We start from the raw sequence: 21,855 nt of genomic DNA, 5'->3' as shown, positions 1-21,855 counted from the left end.
CTCATTGGGTGGTTTTGCTTCATGTTTTAAATGTATATTGCGTAAAATTTACTTGTGTGTAAATGGGTCCAAGCATTTCATTTATTTTCCCCACCAGTCTGTTTTAGTTTATTTTCCTGAGAAAAAAATTATTAATTGTCGTTAATTAAATCTTACTTAACCACTATCCTTCAAACCACTACATTTTATCTTTTGTCAGCCAAATATATTAATATTGTACATTATAGTAAAGTTCAATGCGATCTTTTATATGTTAGTAAGTCAGAATAAGTACATCATTTCATTTTTGCATAAATATATCTGTTACACTGAATGATCATTTATTTTCACATTGATTTTAAACACTAAAACTGCATTTAATATGTTTTACTTCTGTATAAAATCCCTTTTATGAATTTAATTTGATGGATACCCTAATACGGGACACCATGTAAAACTTGTCTTAAACAAAATCTCGTCTGACATATTTTCTAGCTTGCACAGCTCATCGTCAGAGCTGTCCTTTAGATCAAGACAAATGTGTTTTCCTAAGCGCCGCTTGTTACCAGCTGTTTGAAATGTATTCTCCTCTGGGTTCGGTGTGTAACATGGTACTCCGCCATTCCCATTTCCCAAAGCTCCTGTCTCGTATTTTACATTATATTTAGCATGCTAACGAAAACCGCAGTGCTCCGCAAGAGGTCATTTTCATATTTGCCAGTCATAGCATTACATAATGGAATAACAAACTCTGCGGCTCAAAGATAAACAGAGCTTGGCAGGGCACCGGTGCATCTGTCAGGACGACCCTGTGCAGGGTGTCTCTGCGTTGTGCACGGTCCTTCAAGATTTTGAGCGTTAGCTGTGGCCTGTCACTGATGCATCACAGAAACAGGAGCTGGATACAGTGGAGTCTATTCAGAGCTGTGTGTCTGCTCTTCATCGCTGCGCCGGTGCGGTTTCATCCATTCAAAACGGGCCTGCATTTTCTTACAGACAACTGGGCTGATGTCGTCATCATGCATTTTTGTGCGCGATACTAAATGGCTAATTACTGTTAGCAACAATCTGATGTTAAAGGGTTATAGTTAGTGATGTTGGTAGAGTGAACATCAGTTAGCAGCTTGTGTTCACACGTGTGGATGCAATGCATAAATAAGTATGTAACTATTTTATGTTTTGCCAGGTAAGTGGCTAATTCATACGATTTCTTTTGTATGAAAACCCCAAAGCCCACCCTAAATTGTGCCAAAATGTACTGACCTTACAAATGAATTCAAATTAGCCACTAAATCAAAAGGTTACAAGTTGCCATGAGATTTTGATATCCCAATATACTGATGTTAAAGTTATTTTGTTGTTTGTAAGAAGTAAAGAGAATTGGCAATACTTTTGCAGTGATGTACTGTTAACAAACATTCAGACACCGTCCACACTGCTGAGAGCATCTTGTACTTGCAGTATTTCAATAGAGACTAGTAACAATTTTCAGTGTTTGGACTTTCAGCAGTGAAAATTAAACCACACTGAACTGAAACAACTCTTAAAACACAGTTTCAATTTACTAAAAGTTCTAATGTTAAACTGCTTTGACACAATCTACATTGTAGAAGCGCTACAGAAATAAAGATGAATTGAATATTTTAGTTTGACTACTAGTTGACTACTACTACTAGTACCAGTGCATTTTATTTTTGATACTGCTTGTAAAGATTCTGTATACTCTTGTTTAATAATTAGATATCACTTATTTAATGGACACTTCATTCATTCATTTTCTTTTCGGCTTAGTCCCTTTATTAATCTGGGGTCGCCACAGTGGAGTGAACCGTCAACTTATCCAGCAAATGTTTTATGCATCGGATGCCCTTTCAGCTGCAACTTAATAGACACTTGTCCGCACCAAATAAATAATACTTTAAAAAGATACTAGTGCTTATATTTCTCTAGTAAGGCTTTTTTTTAGATTTTAAATTAAACTCCATTCTGACTAGTTATAACATAAGATGAGTTAAAAATAGTTCATTACGAAAAAACATAACATATTTGAAAGAAGTCCACATGCCATAAATCACAAGCAAGATAAATGCTGGCTAAAAAAGTTGTTTTTAAACGTAAACTTTATCTTGAATGTGATATTTGGTGTGTGGAATGACAAAAATTAAATTTTTTTGCAATCTTTTACGCATCTTGCTTGGAGTATTATTCTGAAGGCATATGAGTCTCTGGCTGTTTTGATTAGTAGGATACCTATTGTTATAAACCTAGTAAATAAGTTTTAGTATATTGAAAAAAGTAGTAGTCACATTTGAAATATATACTAGCTAAATCTGAACAGCTGATATCTCAATAACAGATCACCATAGTCAAGTTATTGACAAAAAACTAATTTCTAACTAGCAACAACAGAACAGTTACTAGTCACTGACATAAAATAATAGTTTCTAGTGACTAAGCACTTGTATCTATTTATTAATTGCTAGAATGGAATGATAAAGTACTAGTATTCAATAAATAAAATCAAGTATAATTAATAAATACTATAGGACCTAAGGAAGAAGCAACAGCAAATGAATACTGGGAAAAAGTATAATAGTATCTAAAAAAAGAACTAGCAGAATGAGATTACTAGTCTTTTTTAATAGATTACATGTTAAAATGTTTTGTTGTAGTCCTGCGTCCTTCACAGCCTTTCACAGACAACAAAGTCAGGGAAGGTGTCTTTTTTAAGTTTTGTTTAACTGTTTACATACTGGAAGTAAAAAAAAAAAAGATTTCTTTATATAAATTACATTAAAGGTGCTATAAAATCGCAGTCATCATAAATTTCCATGTGCAAGTTCTGTATTTTACTCACTGGAAATATGAATTAGTCTTTTAGTCATCATCAGATAAGCATATTAAATACGTTTTGGAAAGGAGATAAAGTTCCATAAGTGAATTAACATCACCCATACCTATTAATAGAATCTTAAGTATGTTTTTGTCTATTAGTAAGAGTCTTCTTAAATTACTTGGATTTTCGCTTCGTTTGATGAGCCGAATGAAAATGTTTCAGAATAATAAGTGTGGAGGAAATGTAATTAAGAAACTATATCCTGGTGATGAGCACAAACAGTAGATTATTGATCACAAGGCCAATGTTAAACCAACCGTTGAGACCAGTGACCCAAAGCTCTGGTTGCACTGATGTTTTCTTTGGACCATATAATAATAATCTGAGCAAGCATGGCACTGAGGAGCTGAAACATATTCACTGCCCCAGAGGAGAGTCTGAAAGGGGCAGAACTCCCCCTCTACGTTGCTCAACCAAACGCCAACCAAAGCAACATTTCCTTTTTGACAAGTACTCTTCATGCATAAATGCAGGCGAGTCACTCATTCTCAGGAAGCACATTCCTCCACAGTATATAACAATACACGGGTCACCGCAGTCTGTGTCCACCACATTTCTCTAAAGCTGATATGCATTATTATTATTATTATGAACAGCAATTTGAGCTTGAAGAATGATAGAGAGAGGAAGAACGTTCATCGTTTGAATAAAACTCACAAGAAATTGGAAATAACTTACAAACATAAAATCCATACTGCTGAGAGTAACGTTTAGGTCAGGGGTGCCCAAACTTTTTCTTATAAAGGGCCAAAAACCAAACCTGATTGAGGGCTGTGGGCCGAAGTTAAATATATCAAATTACATTAAATTTACCATGGGTAATTTCATAATTTATTTGCTAATATTTATAAATAACTATAAAACGTTGCTTTAAAGCATATTAATTAATGATGCAGTATCACTTTTAATGTTTTGTGATAAACTTTTTATATTAAAACATAATCCCATTTATAGCACAATGCAGTTCAATGCTAAATACACTAGTTGAGCTGCTCCTGCCCTGATTTGCTCACCGATGTCTTGCGCATTGTCCTTTATCTGTATTTACATTCTGATTCAAAGTCTGATCCATTTACACCATGTAATTGAAACATTCAGTTTTGTTGTAGCTTCTCAATTAAGCAAAGAAACTAAAGCTTACGTTAAATTTGAAATGACAGTCTCTGTCAAAGGCATTCTCCAATCCAGCTTCCCATCATTCTCCCTCGCTTTTCAGATGGGATGGTGGGCCACAAAGGTTACCATGGGCCAGCTTTACTTATTTGCTTAGCTTACTTTGGGCATCTCTGGTTTACATGAATACTTAAATATGATGTGAGCTTTCCTTTCAACAACAAAAAAATATATATTTTTGAGAAAACATTAAAGATGAAAGAATCCAATCATAGTGTTTCCACAATTATCTGCAATTCACTGGCATCATGTTGAATAAAGAGGTAATTAAAATGCCACTGGAATTATTATATCACTGTTTGATCAGAAAGTATTTTGAGACTATATCTGGCTATGTGAGACTATAGTTTGTATATAATCGTAATTCCTTTCTTTGCATAACACATTAATTTATGGTGCATAATGGATATTTCAGTATTATCCTGAACATTGTATAAGCATTTAGCATTCATGTTGAACGGAAGTACTTGGCAGCTTCATAAATGTCAAATCCTTTTGATTTTCTCAATCATTTAACATAAACAACCTTTATCGTAAGTCTAGATAGGATACAGCTGTGGGATACATCCTTTTTTTTGACACTGTATAACAATAATTTATATTTTTACAGTACTGGGGTGGTTGGGATAGGGGTAGACATTAAAAAATACTATTTATATTTCTCCCCTCTGCTTCAGATATGGTATAGAAGAAGGTACGTTTTTGCATTCTACATGGCTGTGTCCTAAAGTGAAAGTGTTGTGGGTACAAGCATGCAATATCATTTCATGGAATTGATGTAACATTGGATGTTTATTGGGTAATTATACAAATTCTAACCTCCAGCATAATCATGCTATTAAGCTTCCTGAAATATTACTGACAATACCTAAAAGATGTATTGCTTTAAAATGGAAAACTGACATTGATGTTCTGTGGATCTCAGAAGTTTGCAACTGTATGAAAGGGAGAGGAAATAGTGAATTATTTAAAAAGATTTGGAATCCATTTTTTAATTGTATTAAAACAGTACCACATGATCCGACAAAATGGTTTATACTGTATCTCCTCCCTTTTTATTTAGTTATTTTTATTTTATTTATTTATTTTTATGTTCTCTGTGTGTATGTTTCAGTTTAGTTTGTTTGCTGCTTAGTTTCGATGTTATGTATTGTTAACATTTGAAAAATCAAAATAAATATCCATAATTTAAAAAATACATTTTATTGGGTTATTTAATATATAACATTAAATAATACTCGGGCGACGCAGTGGCGCAGTAGGTAGTGCTGTTGCCTCACAGCAAGAAGGTCGCTGGTTCAAGGCTGGGTCAGTTGGCGTTTCTGTGTGGAGTTTGCATGTTCTCCCTGCCTTCGTGTGGGTTTCCTCCGGGTGCCACAGTCCAAAGACATGCGGTACAGGTGAATTGGATAGGCTAAATTGTCCGTAGTGTATGAGTGTGAATGGATGTTTTCCAGTGATGGGTTGCGGCTGGAAGGGCGTCCACTGCGTGAAACGTGCTGGATAAGATGGCAGTTCATTCCGCTGTGGCGACCCCTGATTAACAAAGGGACCAAGCTGAAAAGAAAATGAATGAATGAAATAATACTCGATACAGCTACTGTTTTTACGTTACTGTGGCGGTTGGGTTTAGGTTTGAGGTAGACGTTAATAAAATACAACTAATGGGAAATTTAATAAATAATATAAATAATTTTCGTTAACTTCTGGCCGCAACCACATCTGATCTAGCAACAACCAGTTAACAGGCTAATAAAAAGGTTTCCATCACAAACTGGTAATGAAAAAAGAGCCATATAACTTTTAAGGCCATGTTCTAAAAATACTGACATTTTATATCTAAATCCATTTAATAATATATATAATTATAATATTATATAATATAATAACGTAAACATTCCGTTGGCAGTTCATTACTCCGTGGAAAGGAAATGTAAATTTACTCCGTGGAAAGGAAGTGTAAATTGCATGTTCTCCCTGTGTTCGTGTGGGTTTCCTCCGGGTGCTCTAGTTTCCCCCACAAGTCCAAAGACGTGCTCTAAGATTGGGGAAGCTAAATTGTCCATAGTGTATGAGTGTGTATGGGTGTTTCCCAGTGATGGGTTGCAGCTGGAAGGACATCCACTGTGTAAAACATATGATGAATAAGTTGCCGATTCATTCCGCTGTGGCGACCCCTGATTAATAAAGGGACTAAGCCGAAAAGAAAATGAATGAATTGTAAAAGCATTCGTTTCATGTTGAACGGAAGTACTTAGCAGCATCATAAACGTCACATCCTTTTGATTTTCCCGAACCTTTAACATAAACAACAGTTAATAGCCCAGTCAAAAAAGGTTTCCACCACAAATTGGTAATAAAAAGTGCCATATAATTTTTAAGGATGTTCTAAAAATACTGACATTTTATATCTAAATTCATTTACTAAGATTAATAATGTAAACAATTAGTTGGCGGTTCATTCCGCTAAACTGACTAAGCAAAATATTCAATATAGAATAAGAATCAAATGCCGTTCTTTTTAAATTCTTTTTAATGAATAAGTTACTAATAAATTATTGGTTATAAAAACATTCGTAAGCCTGAACTACTTTTCCTACTAAAGCGCTTTGTAGAACAAATGAATCTTAAACCTCAGTTAAACATTCTCTCGCATTAAAACAATACATCAATGAACAACACGCGTTCTAAAATGTACATAGAATTGCAAATGTATAGCTATAAAGAGTGGAAAGAATTCACAAATAAGAAACGATAAATACTTGTCACCATTTCTGCTGAGAATGTGTCAAGCCGCATCTGAACTCAACTCTGAATCAACACTGGCGCGTGGAAATTGACCTCGCGTCGCGTGTCCATGGCAACATCAGCTCTTACTTCCTAAACAAACCCGAGACAAGAAAAAGAACCAGGCTTTAGCTGGGGATTGTTAACGCACAACATTTTTGCATTAAGGTAAGAAGCAGCACTGTTTTGTTTCGTTGTTCCTACTTCTTCAGTAGGCTGTAAATGAATTCACATTTAGCGTTTGCGTTTAGAATCTTTACATGTCAACAGTGGTGCTGGTCTTTGCTTATTAAATAAACAATGTTCATTTCATCTATCGTTAAATATACTGCAATGTATTATAATGATTGGCAAACCGCTGTCCCCCACCCAGTTCCCTGGAGTTTAACCACAGAAAGTTATTGATTTTTAAGAGGCTCTCCATGTCATCTCCCCATAGTCTGCTGCTCTGAGATCAAGTGTAAAACCGACCTGCTGTCATGTGTTGATGTATGTATTCCCTTTACTTCAGTTCCTCGTCTGTGCCTGACAAGACAATATAAGACTCAGGGTATGGAGTAAAATAACACCAAGGTCTTTCCAAGGAAATCTTTTTGGTAAGGCTGCAAGTATGACGTTAAGACTAAAAGTGATATATTACCCAAAAATAAAAATCTACTCAGTATTTACTCACGCTCAAATGGATCTAAACATTCGAGGGATGCTTTGTTCTCTTAAACAAAAAAAAAGTATATTTTAAAGAAAGCTAAAAAGTAGAAAATAAATACTAAGGAATTCAATGGTTGCAGGTTTCCGACATTATTAAAAATATCTTCTTTTGTGTTTAACAGAAGAAAGAAAGTCATAAAGGTTTAAAATAAATAAAGGGTGAGTAAATGATTTTTGGGTGAAATGTTCCTTTAATTATACTAACATGATGCAATTTTGCAGGGTCAAGCTTACATAAAGTGCTTGTCTCAAGGAAACTGAGTTGTGTTTTGTTCTTGGGAGAACGGATCTCTCTGCATGATAATCTTAGTTCAGGTCACTTGCCTGGTTCACCTTTGGCCTCGTTCCCACCATTAAAAAATAATATGCATTTTGACAAAGGTTTGAGGGTTAATTGACTATGCTGTCTTTAAAGTAAGAAATGATGGTCACCCCATCAAATAAACCTTAAAATCCATATATTTAGAGAGCTATTCTATCATATGGTATTGCATGTGTTTTTGTGCTATCTCATGAATCTCCTTATTCCCTTGACATGCTGTGCTACAGAAGAATAATCTATCCTGCGATATTTCTGCACTGCGAGTCATTATGGTCCGCCTGACAGTGCATCTGATCGCAAAATTGGGCAGTCACTCAAAATCCAGCAGAAGCGAATCCTTCCAGCAGTACCTGAGGAAACTGACCCATCTCAACTTCTCAGACAAAAACATAGAGGAGATTGTAAGTTTTGAGTTCAAATATATCGAAGTTGTATTTAAATTTTTAGTTTGCATTAAATATTGCAAAACTCTTTTAAAAACTGGGGTCATTTTATTAAAATGAAAAGAAAGGATGCACTATAATAATAAATATACTCACCGGCCACTTTATTAGGTACACCTGTCCAACTCCTCGTTAACGCAAATTTCTAATCAGCCAATCACATGTCAGCTGAGCAACTCAATGCATTTAGGCATGTAGACATGGTAAAAAAAGATCTTCTGCAGTTCAAACAGACCATCAGAATGGGGAAGAAAGGTGATTTAAGTGACTTTGAATGTGGCATGGTTTTTGGTGCCAGACAGGCTGGTCTGAGTATTTCAGAAACTGCTGATCTACTGGGATTTACACACAAACATCTCTAGGGTTGGTCTGAGAATGGTCTGAAAAACAATGGTTCGAACTGGTTCGAACTGATAGAAAGGCAATAGTAACTCAAATAACCACTCGTTACAACTGAGGTATGCAGAGGAGCATCTCTGAACGCACAACATGTCCAACATTAAGGCAGATGGGCTGCAGCAGCAGAAGAACACAGTGGGTGCCACTCCTGTCAGCTAAGAACAGGAAGCTCAGGCTACAATTCACACAGGCTCACTGAAATTGCACAATAGAAGATTGGAAAATTGTCGCCGAGCCTGATGAGTCTCGATTTCTGCCGCAACATTCGGATAGTAGGGTCAGAGTTTGGCGTCAACAACATGAAAGTATGGATCCATTCTGCCTTGTTTCAACAGTTCAGGCTGGTGGTGGTGGCGTAATGGTGTGGGGGATATTTTCTTGGCACACTTTTGGCCATTAGTACCTCAGTATTGTTGCTGACCATGTCCATCCTTTTATGACCACAGCGTACCCATCTTCTGATGGCTACTTCCAGCAGGATAACGCACCATGTCATAAACCGCAAATCATCTCAGACTGGTTTCTTGAACATGACAATGCATTCACTGTACTCAAATGGCCTACACAGTACCCAGAACTCAATCCAATAGAGTACCTTTTGGATGTGTTGAAATGGGAGATTCGTATTATGGATGTGTAGCCGACAAATCTGCGACAAATCTGAGTTATTAAAACTATTATGTTTAGAAATGTGTTGAAAAAAATCTGTTAAACAGATATTGGGGAAAAAAATTAACAGGGGTGATTCTGACTTCAACTGTATATATAGCTCTAAATATCTAAGTATCAATCATGCTTTAAAAGAGGTACAGAATTAAAGGATGAGCATATCTATAGCTACACCAATATCTTTAAATTCATCATTTTGTGAAAATGATTTTATAAGCTACTAAAAGGTAATAAATAGCAATTTTAAACATATAAAACATAAAACATTTTACATTGTAATAATAATTAAATAATAATAATATTTAAACAGAAAAATGCAGCTTTGATGAAATCTTTCCTTCCTACAAATATTATGCACACTAAAATTCTGAACAGTAAATATAATTTTTTCTCTCTCTTTATAGGACGATCTATCAGTGTGCAGAAACCTCACAGTCCTTTACCTATACGACAATCAAATATCACAGATCTGCAACTTGGGGTTTGCTTCAAACCTTACACACTTATACATGCAAAATAACAATATATCTTGCATCGAGAACCTCTCGTCTCTACATAAGCTCTCTAAACTGTAAGTATTTGACAGTACAAGCACATGTATTACTTCTGAATTGCATTTCTTTGAACTCTGACTTTAATATTTTTGAATGAAAAGCGCCATTAATTGACCATAGACCATGAATGTTTCTATATTTGAGGTTCCTGGGAGGAAACAGCATCACTGTGGTGGAGGGATTAGAGGAGTTGAAAAACCTAAAGGAGCTGCATGTGGAAGGTCAGAAACTACCGTGTGGAGAAAAGCTGGTCTTTGACCCTCGTTCCATTTCTTGCCTTTCTGTGAGTAACTGGTTTCTTTAACATTCACCTCAGTGAAAAGACTTACAAAGGGTGCTTCATGATATCTATAATCTAGTTCGCTCATATTTAGATTGATATAGCAGTGTCCTTTGAGTTTGCTGTCAGAATCAAACTCAGAGACCAAGACGTGTATCAAAGCAGTTCTGTGCAAGATTTGATGAGGGTAAAAGAGGTCTCTGTGGGTGCCTTCTTGTCTGACAAATCAACAGCGAGTGTTTACTGCCCAGGCTATGGGAAAACAAACCGAAAAGGGAATTTTTTGTTTATTTTGATAATTAATGTAATTGCAAGCGTAAGTACACCAATTTTCCTCCTTGAAAAAAAATATTAAATACTCTCCTTTTACTAACACAGTAAAATCTTCACTGAATTCCCAGAAGTGGAACTTGTTTCAAAGTTTAAAGTATCTTAAAGTCTATTATTAATAATGTTAAAGGAGCCTATGTATATATATATATTAGCCCTCTTGTAACGTTTGAATTCATTTACAAATATGTTTAACAGAGACAATATAGTTTTTAAATAATTTCTAATAACTAACTTCTTTTGTCTTTTTAAAGGCTTAACAAGGTTAATTAGGTTGAGTAGACAAGTTAGGTTAATTAGGAAAGTATTTGGACAAGAGTAGTTTCTTCTGTAGCCAATCAAAAAATATATATATATTTCCCAAGGGGGCTAATAATATTGAGTTATTTTATTTTATTTTTTTATGTGAAAACTACTTTTATTCCTTTAAAACTAAAACAAATCACACTTTTTCCAGAAGAAAAAATATTATAGGAAATACTGAAATTTTCCTTGTTCTGATAAACATCACTTGGGAAGAATTTCAGAAAGCAGTATACTCAGGGTTTAAAATATACATTGACGGGGGTCTGTCAAGTTTTTCAGTTATGTTTGGTAACTTGTTGATATGTACTTGTATGTGTTGTATGTTTGAGGGATATTGAGTGGTTATCAATGACCTATTAATGAATGACCATGAAAGACGTATTTTTATTTTACTGTTTAACTTCCATGTGCAAGCCAGTGTACAATAAAATATAAACTGTGCATCTAGTTTTACAGACACTTACAAATACTTTTTTTTTAAAGAAACATGTTTTTTAACACTTACACTGGCTGTTGGTGCTCTAGATTTGCCAGTTTCAAACCGCTGAATTAATATTTTTGATACAAACATGCATTCACAATGATATGAACCATTATAGGGGTGGTCAAATGTATACTAAAGTTATCTATTATTTTAATTAATAATATTATTTAAGATACAGATCAGAGCAAACTTTTTCTTAACTATCAAAGGGAAACCATCGAATATGGTCGGAATGGCATCTTTCATATTTTGTCTCTCTAAAAAGCCTTTTTTAAAACTGTGTCTCCTTTAAAAATGAACTGATAGTGAAAGCAAACAAACTTATAGGTTTGGTGTCCTGTTGTTTCTGACATACTTCATGCATTTGCACTACTTTTGACAAGGAGAAATGGATTTGTGATGTGACACAACAATGGCCACTTTCAGTGTAGACACGACTTTAATATCACAATGGAGGCAATTCAAAGATTTAACCCTCAGAGGTGTCTCTATCATTTTGTTGCTAAAGTGGTGCTAAAAGGCAATGATGCAGAATTAGAATTACTTTTTCAGAGATGCAAGAACTAAGGAAATTTTCACACCAGATTGTTTGCTTTGTTCCAGAAATAGAGATTAAAACTGTTGAAATTTCTTCTTGGTTTTAAGTGTAAGTGATAACACTTTAAAAAGCCTGTTTTGTTGGTTTGATGGGTCCAATTCCTTTCTCACCACAAGCGAAGTGTTCCAGAGTTCATTTTCAACCAAGCCACGACCACATATTTCAGGCGATCTTGGACTGATGGTTTTTAGTGCAGATCTGAGCATGATTGCCATGTCCACATATTCCTAAATAAACCAAGCTAAGGGAGAAAGCATGACAGGTTCCAAACAACAAGCAAGGTGTGAAAGCACCCTGAGTTTAGAATATTACTAGATGTTTTGTTAGTACAAAATCTCCTCTATGTCAAAACACCAAGGGTTGATTTCTCAGTTCATGACCTCTTTAATTTTATATCTTGCTTTTGTAGGAAACTCTGTGCATTTTAAATATTGGCAAAAATAACATTGATGAGTTATGGGATTTGGCTCCTCTCAGAAAACTGACCCATCTTTTTGCTGCCGATAACCAGCTACATGACATACAGGTAAATATAATTTTCTTTTCTTTTTTAAATAAATAAAGGTGTTTTAATCCTTGTGTACTGTTCACTGAAAAAAACTTATGTCTGCAAAATTGTTGCAAACAATTTATATGTGTTGAATTTACACAAACAAATTATATTTAGCAATGTTCAACTTAATCTGTTTGTTTAAATTCAGCCCAAATAAATTGTTTACAACCACTTAACTTAAAAACATTTAGTAAATCCAAGGAATCATCTTCCAAGGAATTAAGGGGAATCACTTTCGTTATGTTCGTGGCTGCTTTTGCCCCATTGACTTCCATTATAACAACAATTTTTGATTGCAAAGACATGACACCAAATAATCATGCATTCTTGTTTATCCCTTTTGGTGAGATATAAAATGAAACATTTTTACTGTCGGTCATCAGTTGGCACCATTAACCCTTTAGATATGCCTGTGCAAATAAAGTTTCTGACCTTTATATGGAATTCTATGGTGTAAAAAAAACAAATTGTCTTCATGCATGAATACACTTACTATGTTTACTATGTTCTGAGAACTGAGCTGCTTAGTTTTTATTTTCTCAAACATATCAAGGTACTGTAAGTGCACTAAGGTCTCTCTTGCACACTCACACACACTATACTCAATATAACAATATAATTTTGAGCCAGAAACTAAGCTTTGTTTGCACTGCAACTGATGACCAACTGTAAAAATTACATTTTTTACCTCTTCCCAATAAGGAAGCTTTGCAATCAAAAAATGTCATTATAATGGAAGTCAATGCGGCAATATAGTTTATAATATATTTGCCCAGAGTGCATTGTTGAATTTTTGGGAACATTTTGAAAGCATTTTGCCAAAATATGCGTCAAAATAAGATTTGTCATTAAAAATCATTTCATTTGCTGAAACAGAGAAAGTTGTGACCAAATTAAGACTCAAAATCACCCCAGAGTGGATGAAGCATCCCAAACAGCACATAAGGGTTAACCCAAAATGCAATTTTTCCAGTTTTTGTAATGTTTACACATGACGACCTTGTGTGTGTTCCTATGAAGTGTGAAATGATAGTGGTAAACCAGTGTAAAAAACCTAATCCTACAAATTCTTCCAGAAGTCTCCGGACTTGCACAAGGTCAGAATTATTCAACAAATCAGCAGGCCGGTCTCCAGAGACAACTTCTGCTGACAATTTAAACAAGCACAAGTTTTCCTCCTTCCTTAGCGCACAGATTTTTCCTCTGAAATACACTCAGTGCCCCTTATAACCTCAGCCTTGTATTAAAAACCCATTTGAGGTGAACATTTAGTGAAACTAAAGCTGAGAAGTAACCTGGAAAAGAAATTTTCCAACATACTCATTCAGTGACTAAAAGAAACACTTCCCGCTGCCTTGTCAAGCATTTCGGTAACTTGTTCAACAGCACAAAAGACAATCCTCTGAGCAACTGCCACCGATAATAGCGATCCGTGTGTCAGAGGAAGCTTTCGTGTTTAGCAGATATCTCCTTTAATTTATACAACCCCTTTGCCACTATTGATTCAGCGGCGACAGCACCCAAAGGATCAATTCCATCCTTACGCAGTTTGGTCCAATTCCAGTGAAAACATTATGGATTTTTAAAATAGATTATGACAGGCAGTCAGCCGAGTGACAAATGGGTACTGCAGAGGCTGTTAGTGGCGCACATCCAGACAGTGCAGATAGGGATCGAAGCGCTGGTCAAATACAGGTTCATAACTGGCCATCATTAACCCAACGCGGGGCTGGAAAGAGCCCAGTCAGGGGTGCATTCAGCACTCCTGCGCATGGGAGGGCAATTTGGCGCTGGGCAGTTCCCAGCCAAGCCCTCAGAGTGACAGACCTGACACGATCATTTATCAAAGCCTGAGAGCGCGCGGCTCGCTGGGGTCCCGCTAGAGCTGATTGCACGCGGACTGAAAAGTGGAAGCATTTTAGTTGAGACAGGAAGGCAATGAACAATCAGAGCGTGTCCAGAGAGTATTCATATTTCCAGCCTGGATTAATGTGTCCTTAGATAAACATACACTGCAGGCAACATGCTTGAGGACTGCTGCCCAGGGGAACTTGTTAGTCACGCAGTCCGAGTGACAGTATTTATTAAAACAAGCTGATGTCTTGTTTATACTTTTGGCGCTGCACATTTTTGGTCACATTTGTTTGTGACCCCCTTGTTTTAAATACAAGGCTCTGATTATTTTAATTGTACATCTTCTGTAAATCTGAAAAGTGACAGATTTTTAGATTTCTGCAGAGTGCTAATATTAGTTTGAAACATTTGGTGAAGATCTGTTCATTTTTGTCTGTATAGCTGATTTGAAGTGATTAAAGTAAAATGTAATTCCTTTATTTATGCTTTCAGGAGTTAGAAACAGTGTTCAGCCAATGGTTTAAACTGCGGCTACTGGATCTGAGTAGAAATCCTGTGTGTCACAAACCTAAATACAGGGACAGACTAATAACTGTTTGCAAAATTCTAGGTGAGAAAAACCCTTGCTATTTACAATTTAAATTTTTATTATTTATGGTAAAATATTCAATGACTTTGTGATTCAGCTTGTTGGATCTCTATTATATAATTGTATTTCTTTTTTATTTTATTAATTTTCTCAACATTTATTTAATTATTTACTTATATATATATATATATATAATATAATTACTACATTACTTATGTTTAATAAAAAATATACATTTAATAAATAAGCAATACTTTTTAAATTTGTATTGGTATTGTGGTTATGAGTTTTATATACAGTTGAAGTCAGAATTATTAGCCTCCCTTTAAATTTTGCATTTTTTCTTTTTTAATTTTTTAAAAATATTTTTAAAAAAGATGTTTAACAGAGCAAGGAAACTTTCACAGTATGTCTGATAATATTTTTTCTTCTGGAGAAAGTCTTATTTGTTTTATTTTGGCAAGAATAAAAGCAGTTATTCATTTTTTAAAAAACATTTTAAGGTTTAAAATTATTAGCCCCTTTAAGCTATATTTTTTTGATAGTCTAGAGAACAAACCATCATTATACAACAACATGCCTAATTACCATATCCGGCCTAGTTAACCTAATTAACCTAGTTAAGCTTTTAAATGTCACTTAAGCTGTATAGAAGTGTCTTGAAAAATATCTAGTCAAATATTATTTACTGTCATCATGGCAAAGACAAAATAAATCAGTTATTCATAATCAGTGATTAAAACTATTATGTTTAGAAATGTGTTGAAAAGATCTCTCCATAAAACAGAAATTGGGGAAAAAAATAAACAAGGGTGTAACTTTAGGGGGTTTAACAATTCTGAAACTTCAACTGTAATTACATATTTATGCTATATTTTCTTGATATTTAGATGACCTCTGGAGCTTTTAAGGTTTATTTAATTCTTTAGAAGATGTAGTTACAGAAACATGCGCAATTTTTAATTATTTTTTATTCTTGATATTTAGAGGACCTTGATGGAAAACAAATAAATGAGCTAACAAGGCAGTTTCTAATCAACTGGAAAGCCTCAAAAGACGCAAAGAAGAAACTAGAGGATGGAAAAGACAACAAACAACAAATGACAAACCCACTTACAAGTATTAATAATTGCTAAATAAATAATAATTATATTAAAATATTTAAATATATTTAAATATCTCAAGGGCTGCACGGTGGCGCAGTGGGTAGCACATTCGCCTCACAGCAAGAAGGTCGCTGGTTCGAGCCTCGGCTGGATCAGTTGCCGTTTCTGTGTGGAGTTAGCATGTTCTCCCCGTGTTCGTGTGGGTTTCCTCCGGGTGCTCCGGTTTCCCCCCCAATCCAAAGACATGCTGTACAGGTTTATTGGGTAGGCTAAATTGTCCGTAGTATATGTGTGTAAATGAGCGTGTATGGATGTTTCCCAGTGATGGGTTGTGGCTGGAGGGGCATCCGCTGCATAAAACATATGCTGGATAAGGTGGCTTTTAATTCTGCTGTGGCGACCCCATATTAATAAAGGGACTAAGCCGAAAAGAAAATGAATGAATGAATAAATATCTCAATATATTTAAAAATTTTAGATATTTAAATATTTTAATAGTGTTTATATGAATATCTAAATATTTGTTTATATTCATTACATTTTGTTTATATTCATATTCACTTTCATTTAGACAACACAGTGTTTTTACTTCAGAAGAATTTAGTAAACAGTATTTGGTGGACTAACCCTGCTTTTAATGAAAACAAATGAAAACCATTTGTTATTTTAACCAATTGTCATTTTGTGGGAAAAATGCTTAATTTAAAAATGCTCTAAATGACAATATTGTAGTTTTTTTATTTGTAAGGAATGTTATCTGATAAACCTGATAAATCGAGAGAAACTAAGAAGTGTGAAGAATGTGTGTGTAAATACACAATTGTTTTTTTTAAATACCACTTTATTACAGATAAAATATGTCCTTAATATGTCATTATTATCTCATCTGAATTTGCAAAAATACTGTTTAATTGAAATGACTGAAATGCATATTGTTCTCTAATATTTACAGTAATTTACACTTCCACATAAATATATTTCTCTTACTAACAGACAAGGTATCATATATTCTGCTTTTGTATATTATCTACATGTCACCAAGTACACCTTACATGTCCCTCGTGTCAGCTCTATGACAATGTGTGACTAACCTGTGTTTTGCTTCAGCTGATTTTCACTTGGGTCCCCAACATCCTTCTGCCCAAGAGCGCAGCAGCTTTATGAGTAAGCTGTCAGAAAATGAAAAGCCTGGCGTTACATTTCGGACAGACCAAGTTCAAGCCGACAGCAGAGGAAGAGGGTACAGTATGAACGATCACAATTTCTATCGTGCTAATTATTTATTTAGATATTCGGTAAATTGTTGTAGACAACCTATAATTTATAGTGTTTTTTAAATTATTGTTTTTACTTTGTTTATCACGTTATATATTACTAGTTAAATATTGTTTTATTGTGTGTTTGACTCATTTCAGGGAATTGTGCTGCAGTACCCTGTCCTGTCAAATTTTAAATGAACTAAACTAAACTAAGATATGTTTTTATGAATTATTTAAATTACAACTCATCTTAAATTATAAAAAAAAAGAGAATGCTTTGAGAGTAATGTGACATGTAACTATTCATTTGCTGCCTTCAGACATGCTGGAAAAAATGCCTGCAATTTGTCAAGTTGTTTGACTTTTATTCTTCCCACCCATGCAAATAAACAGCTTTCTCTTTTAGTACTGGCCTGAGGTTAAGCATAGTTCTATGCTGGGCTGTGTAATGACTGCAAAAACCTTTTGATGTCTGGCATCTTAAATGCGTTAATCCTTTCATTTCAGTTCTTTTATCAGCCTTTAAAATGCAGATATGAATTGCTGATGAAACTACAATAAATATGAGCTGAATGTTTTGTACTTGTAAGAAGGGGCATGGGTAATACTAATGTATGAATAATAGGAATGATAATGCTGAATGACAGTTGTTTAATGCCCTAATTAGCTGTTTACTGTGTTATAGGGGTCCAGTAGCAGTCATCATTTAAAGAAGCATATTTTAGACAGTGTGCCATGATTTTATGTTCTTGGTTAGTTTTTATTATTAATGCACAATACAAAATCATGCTTTAGGTACTTTATGGTAATTTACAGTGTTTAATTTTATTTCTTCATGCATTCTGGTATGTTCACAGGACAAGAGGGGATTACAGTACGGAATGGCAAGCTCTGAAAATATGAAGCTTTATCGAAGTCCTTTTGGCTTTAAATATTTGACTCAAAAAGTCAATCAATAAGCTTGTGGTGTTTGTGTGAAGATTTATCCTGAATACTTTTTAAGAAAAAGAAGCTCTGCCACTTATATAAAATGTGAATAGCAGCTTAAATTTTATTTATTTGACAAGTCTTTTACACTGCCTTATTTGCAATTCTGACAGTTCTGTTTGAAAATATGTTTGTTTTAAATAAATGTACATAATACACTTTTGAGGAATATTGTTTAAATACTATTATGTTTTTGCACATCATTTTTGGAATTTAATAATATACATTTAAGATTATTATTGTTAGTTAAAATATAATTTAATTCCCCCAGTCAGAATAGGTCATAACAATTTCAAAGTGAGATTTTACTTGTCAATGAAAATTAAACGTGAAATTGCAAACTGTACACTTTTATTTTAAATATAATGCCTTTATTTGTTATTTGCACGTTCTGGATTTTAATTATATTAGATCAAATATGAAATAGCTTACAATAGTCAAAGTAACAATCCAATATTACTGCATTATGCTTTAAATCAGATTTTAAACAAGTCGTTAACTTTCAAAGTTGTAACTGTATATTTATCTTTCAGATTTAGAATTTTATGTGGGGGTAATGAGGATTAATTTCAACTTGCACATTATCCATCAGCTTTATCAACACCATTACGTTCTAGACTGGAAGAGTAACGGAACATATGAAATGTAAAACTGATTGTATAATAATGTTTGGACATATAGAATACGCGCTGAGTACAGTACCGCATGAATTTATTTTCAGCGTGAGTCTAACATCTAAACCAGGGAAGTAAAATATAACCTCTGAAAGATGTAGAGTAATTAGACAGAGAAGCTTACTTAACCTCATTTGCTCTGCTTCATAATTATTGGCCCGGGGCAATATTGTTACTTAATCCTTACAAAAACAATGTTTATTAAGAACAGTCTCAGATATACATGTTATGAATAATTCCATTCATTAATTCTCCAACATCTCCATTTGCGGAAAACAGAATGATTAATTTAGGAGTCTCACAAGAATTTCCTCAAGCATGCCAGTTGATTGCACTGTTTGGAGTTTATTTGTTGGCTTTGTCCCAGGAAATGAAGCTGATGTCTGAGGCGCTAAACATATTAAAATACCGTTTTAAATGTTAAGAGTCAGTTGATAGCAGAGAGAATCGCAATGATCTATTTGACGGTCTGAAAAATATTGTTGTATCACAAAGCGCATATATTTTCACCAGTCAAAGCCATTGCGTATTTATTTCTTAAATAAACAATATTTTAGATAATATTCTGAAGTTGGGGTCTGCTAAGCAACTCTGGGGAGGACCAAAAATACTACTTCTGGGTTCGGAAAATGGACTGCACCTCCTACCGACCGAAGCGCAGGGGAAACTGTGGAGAACGGACGGCTCCAGTTGCCAGAGTTTTAAAGGCTTGTGATTAATTGCACCGGAGTGAATCACTTGTCAGCTCTTTGTGTTCCCCGATAAATTAGAGGCTCCTGAGACTTTACGCAGTCATTCAGGTGAGGACACTGCGTGCGCACGGAGATATACGCACCTTTTACGCCCACTGGTCATATACATTTTTGAAACCAGAAGAGGACTATTCTTTTACACCATTTTTTTTGGCAAGCTGTGGAACTTTTCATGCCTTAATGTGTATTTTTAGAACATAACTTGAAAAGATAAAACAGGTAAAACCTTTAATGACAGCTTGTTGTGAAAAGTTTTGTATTAGAACTGCATGTTCTTGGTTGAAAAGATGTAATTACAGTAATAGGTGTCTATTAGAGTGTTTTACTTTTTATTACTAATTTTTAGGCTAATGACTAATTTTGGCCGCATTTTATTTTTGGGCTCACTTAACTCAAAAAAACGTTAACTTTTCTAATGCGTGTTTTTGACATTATTCTTAAGTATTAATATAAATGTGCATTTATTTAACAATATATTTTAATTCAGGTTAAGAAGTAATTTCAATGGTTGGAAGACAGTCGATCCGTATGGATGGCACTGGATCTGTGACAGTTATGGATGACAGTCCCGCGTCAAGCCCCAACTCGAGCCCTAGTCCTGACACGGACAGCCGGCGCGCAGAGGCCCTTTCCCGCTCCAGGGTGGTCCCGTCTAGTAGCCTCGGCGGCAGAGGAAGACCCGCGGCAGCCAATGCGGCGCGGGAGAGGAGTCGCGTACAGACGCTCAGGCACGCGTTCCTCGAGCTACAGAGAACATTGCCGTCGGTGCCACCGGACACCAAACTCTCCAAACTCGACGTCTTGATATTGGCGACCACATACATTGCTCATTTAACCAGAACCTTGCAAGAAGAGGGGGTGGAAGAGGATAACACAAAACAAGCTGAAGCTTTGAACTCACTCAAAGGCGATGGCTACTTACATCCTGTGAAAGTAAGTTTTTGGAAGTTGTCTAATATTTTAGGCTAATTTAAGGCCTCAAAACATAACGTAACATTTAGAGTTTTTAGGCTAACAGGGTTCATACACATTTTTACTACTAAAATTCCATGACTTTTCTATGATTTTTCTAAGACTTTCAAGTAAATTTTCATGACCTAATGTTTCATGCAATGTCTATATGCGTGATAAGAAAAACAATGCATGTTAAAATTTATTACAGCATATCGTAAAACACGCTACAATCTATTTAGTTTCAATTTATATTTATATCCATGTAAAATTGATTTAGATAATGCTTACATCGCACTAATAATATGAGAGTATGTGATTGACCAAGGACAGAAAATAAGTAAATAACCTATATTCAAGTATACAGATATCTGTTTTCCATGACTTTTTCAAAACTTTGTGGGTTTTCTGTTTTTCCAAAACGTTTCCAGGCCTGGAAAATGCCATGTCAAAATTCCATGATTTTTCCAGGTTTTCCATGACAGTATGAACCCATGCTGAAAGTTGTAAATAAGCTACTTTGCGTCTTGAAAAAATTACGCAGTTTGAAACAGTTGACCAAGTATTTGTGTTTTTCATTTTGTCTTTCAGAAATGGCCAATGCGTTCAAGGTTATATATCGGTGCCACTGGTCAGTTCCTGGGTAACTCAAATGAAAACCAAGGGGCTTCTTCTTCATCATCATCTCAAACATAGATCATTTGCACATAAGACTTTTGGAGGTAATGAAAAGTAAACGTAGGTTTTAAAAAAATTGTATAGCTGTTGTTTTAGTAATTATGTTGCAGAAATTGTTTGTAAAAAAAGCAGAAAGGTTGTTTTACGCGCAGTAAGTTGAAATGATCATTATGTTGCCGAATAATTGTGCATATTAATATATTGTAATTATTTCTAATATGTAAATAAGATTGTAATATTAAACAAGTTGTGTTTTTTTTGTAACTGTGCTGTATCTGCAGTTCTGTACTACTTTGTCCGAAATTCCGTGTGTTGGTTTTAATGAGCTGTCATGCCTGAGCGGTCGGCTATGCACTTTTCTGTTAAAACATTTGCACTAAATGCATGTGTGAATAACTTAACATTCGTCAAGTGAAGTGGACTGTCAGAATAGCAACAATAGCATCACCAACCCCTTTTCTCCTTCCTTCCCTCCTTTCTTCTTTTTTCATGTCAATAGCAGTACATGTGGAATAGTAAATAAA

At 34.8% G+C, this 21,855-nt stretch overlaps 2 protein-coding genes across 2 annotated transcripts; both read left to right on the top strand.

Moving 5' to 3' along the window:
• The first annotated feature begins 6,944 nt into the window (after nt 1-6,944).
• ppp1r42 (protein phosphatase 1, regulatory subunit 42) lies at nt 6,945-18,217 on the top strand. Its single transcript, XM_056451052.1, has 9 exons — nt 6,945-7,003; nt 8,093-8,266; nt 9,781-9,947; nt 10,075-10,213; nt 12,338-12,454; nt 14,828-14,945; nt 15,912-16,043; nt 17,132-17,270; nt 18,147-18,217. The coding sequence occupies exons 2-9, from the start codon at nt 8,135-8,137 to the stop codon at nt 18,190-18,192; spliced, it is 990 nt and encodes a 329-aa protein (XP_056307027.1). The 5' UTR covers nt 6,945-7,003; nt 8,093-8,134; the 3' UTR covers nt 18,193-18,217.
• Nucleotides 18,218-19,835: 1,618 nt separating this feature from the next.
• On the top strand, nt 19,836-21,349 carry LOC130218073 (transcription factor 24-like). The gene is made up of 3 exons (XM_056450104.1): nt 19,836-19,921; nt 20,190-20,635; nt 21,245-21,349. Exons 2-3 carry the CDS (start codon nt 20,207-20,209, stop codon nt 21,347-21,349), a joined length of 534 nt encoding a protein of 177 aa, XP_056306079.1. The 5' UTR covers nt 19,836-19,921; nt 20,190-20,206.
• The last annotated feature ends 506 nt before the right edge of the window (nt 21,350-21,855 follow it).

The sequence above is a fragment of the Danio aesculapii genome, chromosome 24, assembly GCF_903798145.1.
Source record: "Danio aesculapii chromosome 24, fDanAes4.1, whole genome shotgun sequence".
In the NCBI taxonomy this organism is placed as follows: Eukaryota; Metazoa; Chordata; class Actinopteri; order Cypriniformes; family Danionidae; genus Danio; species Danio aesculapii.
The sequence above is the reverse complement of the archived record's forward strand: the minus strand, read 5'-3'. Positions and strand labels throughout refer to the sequence as shown.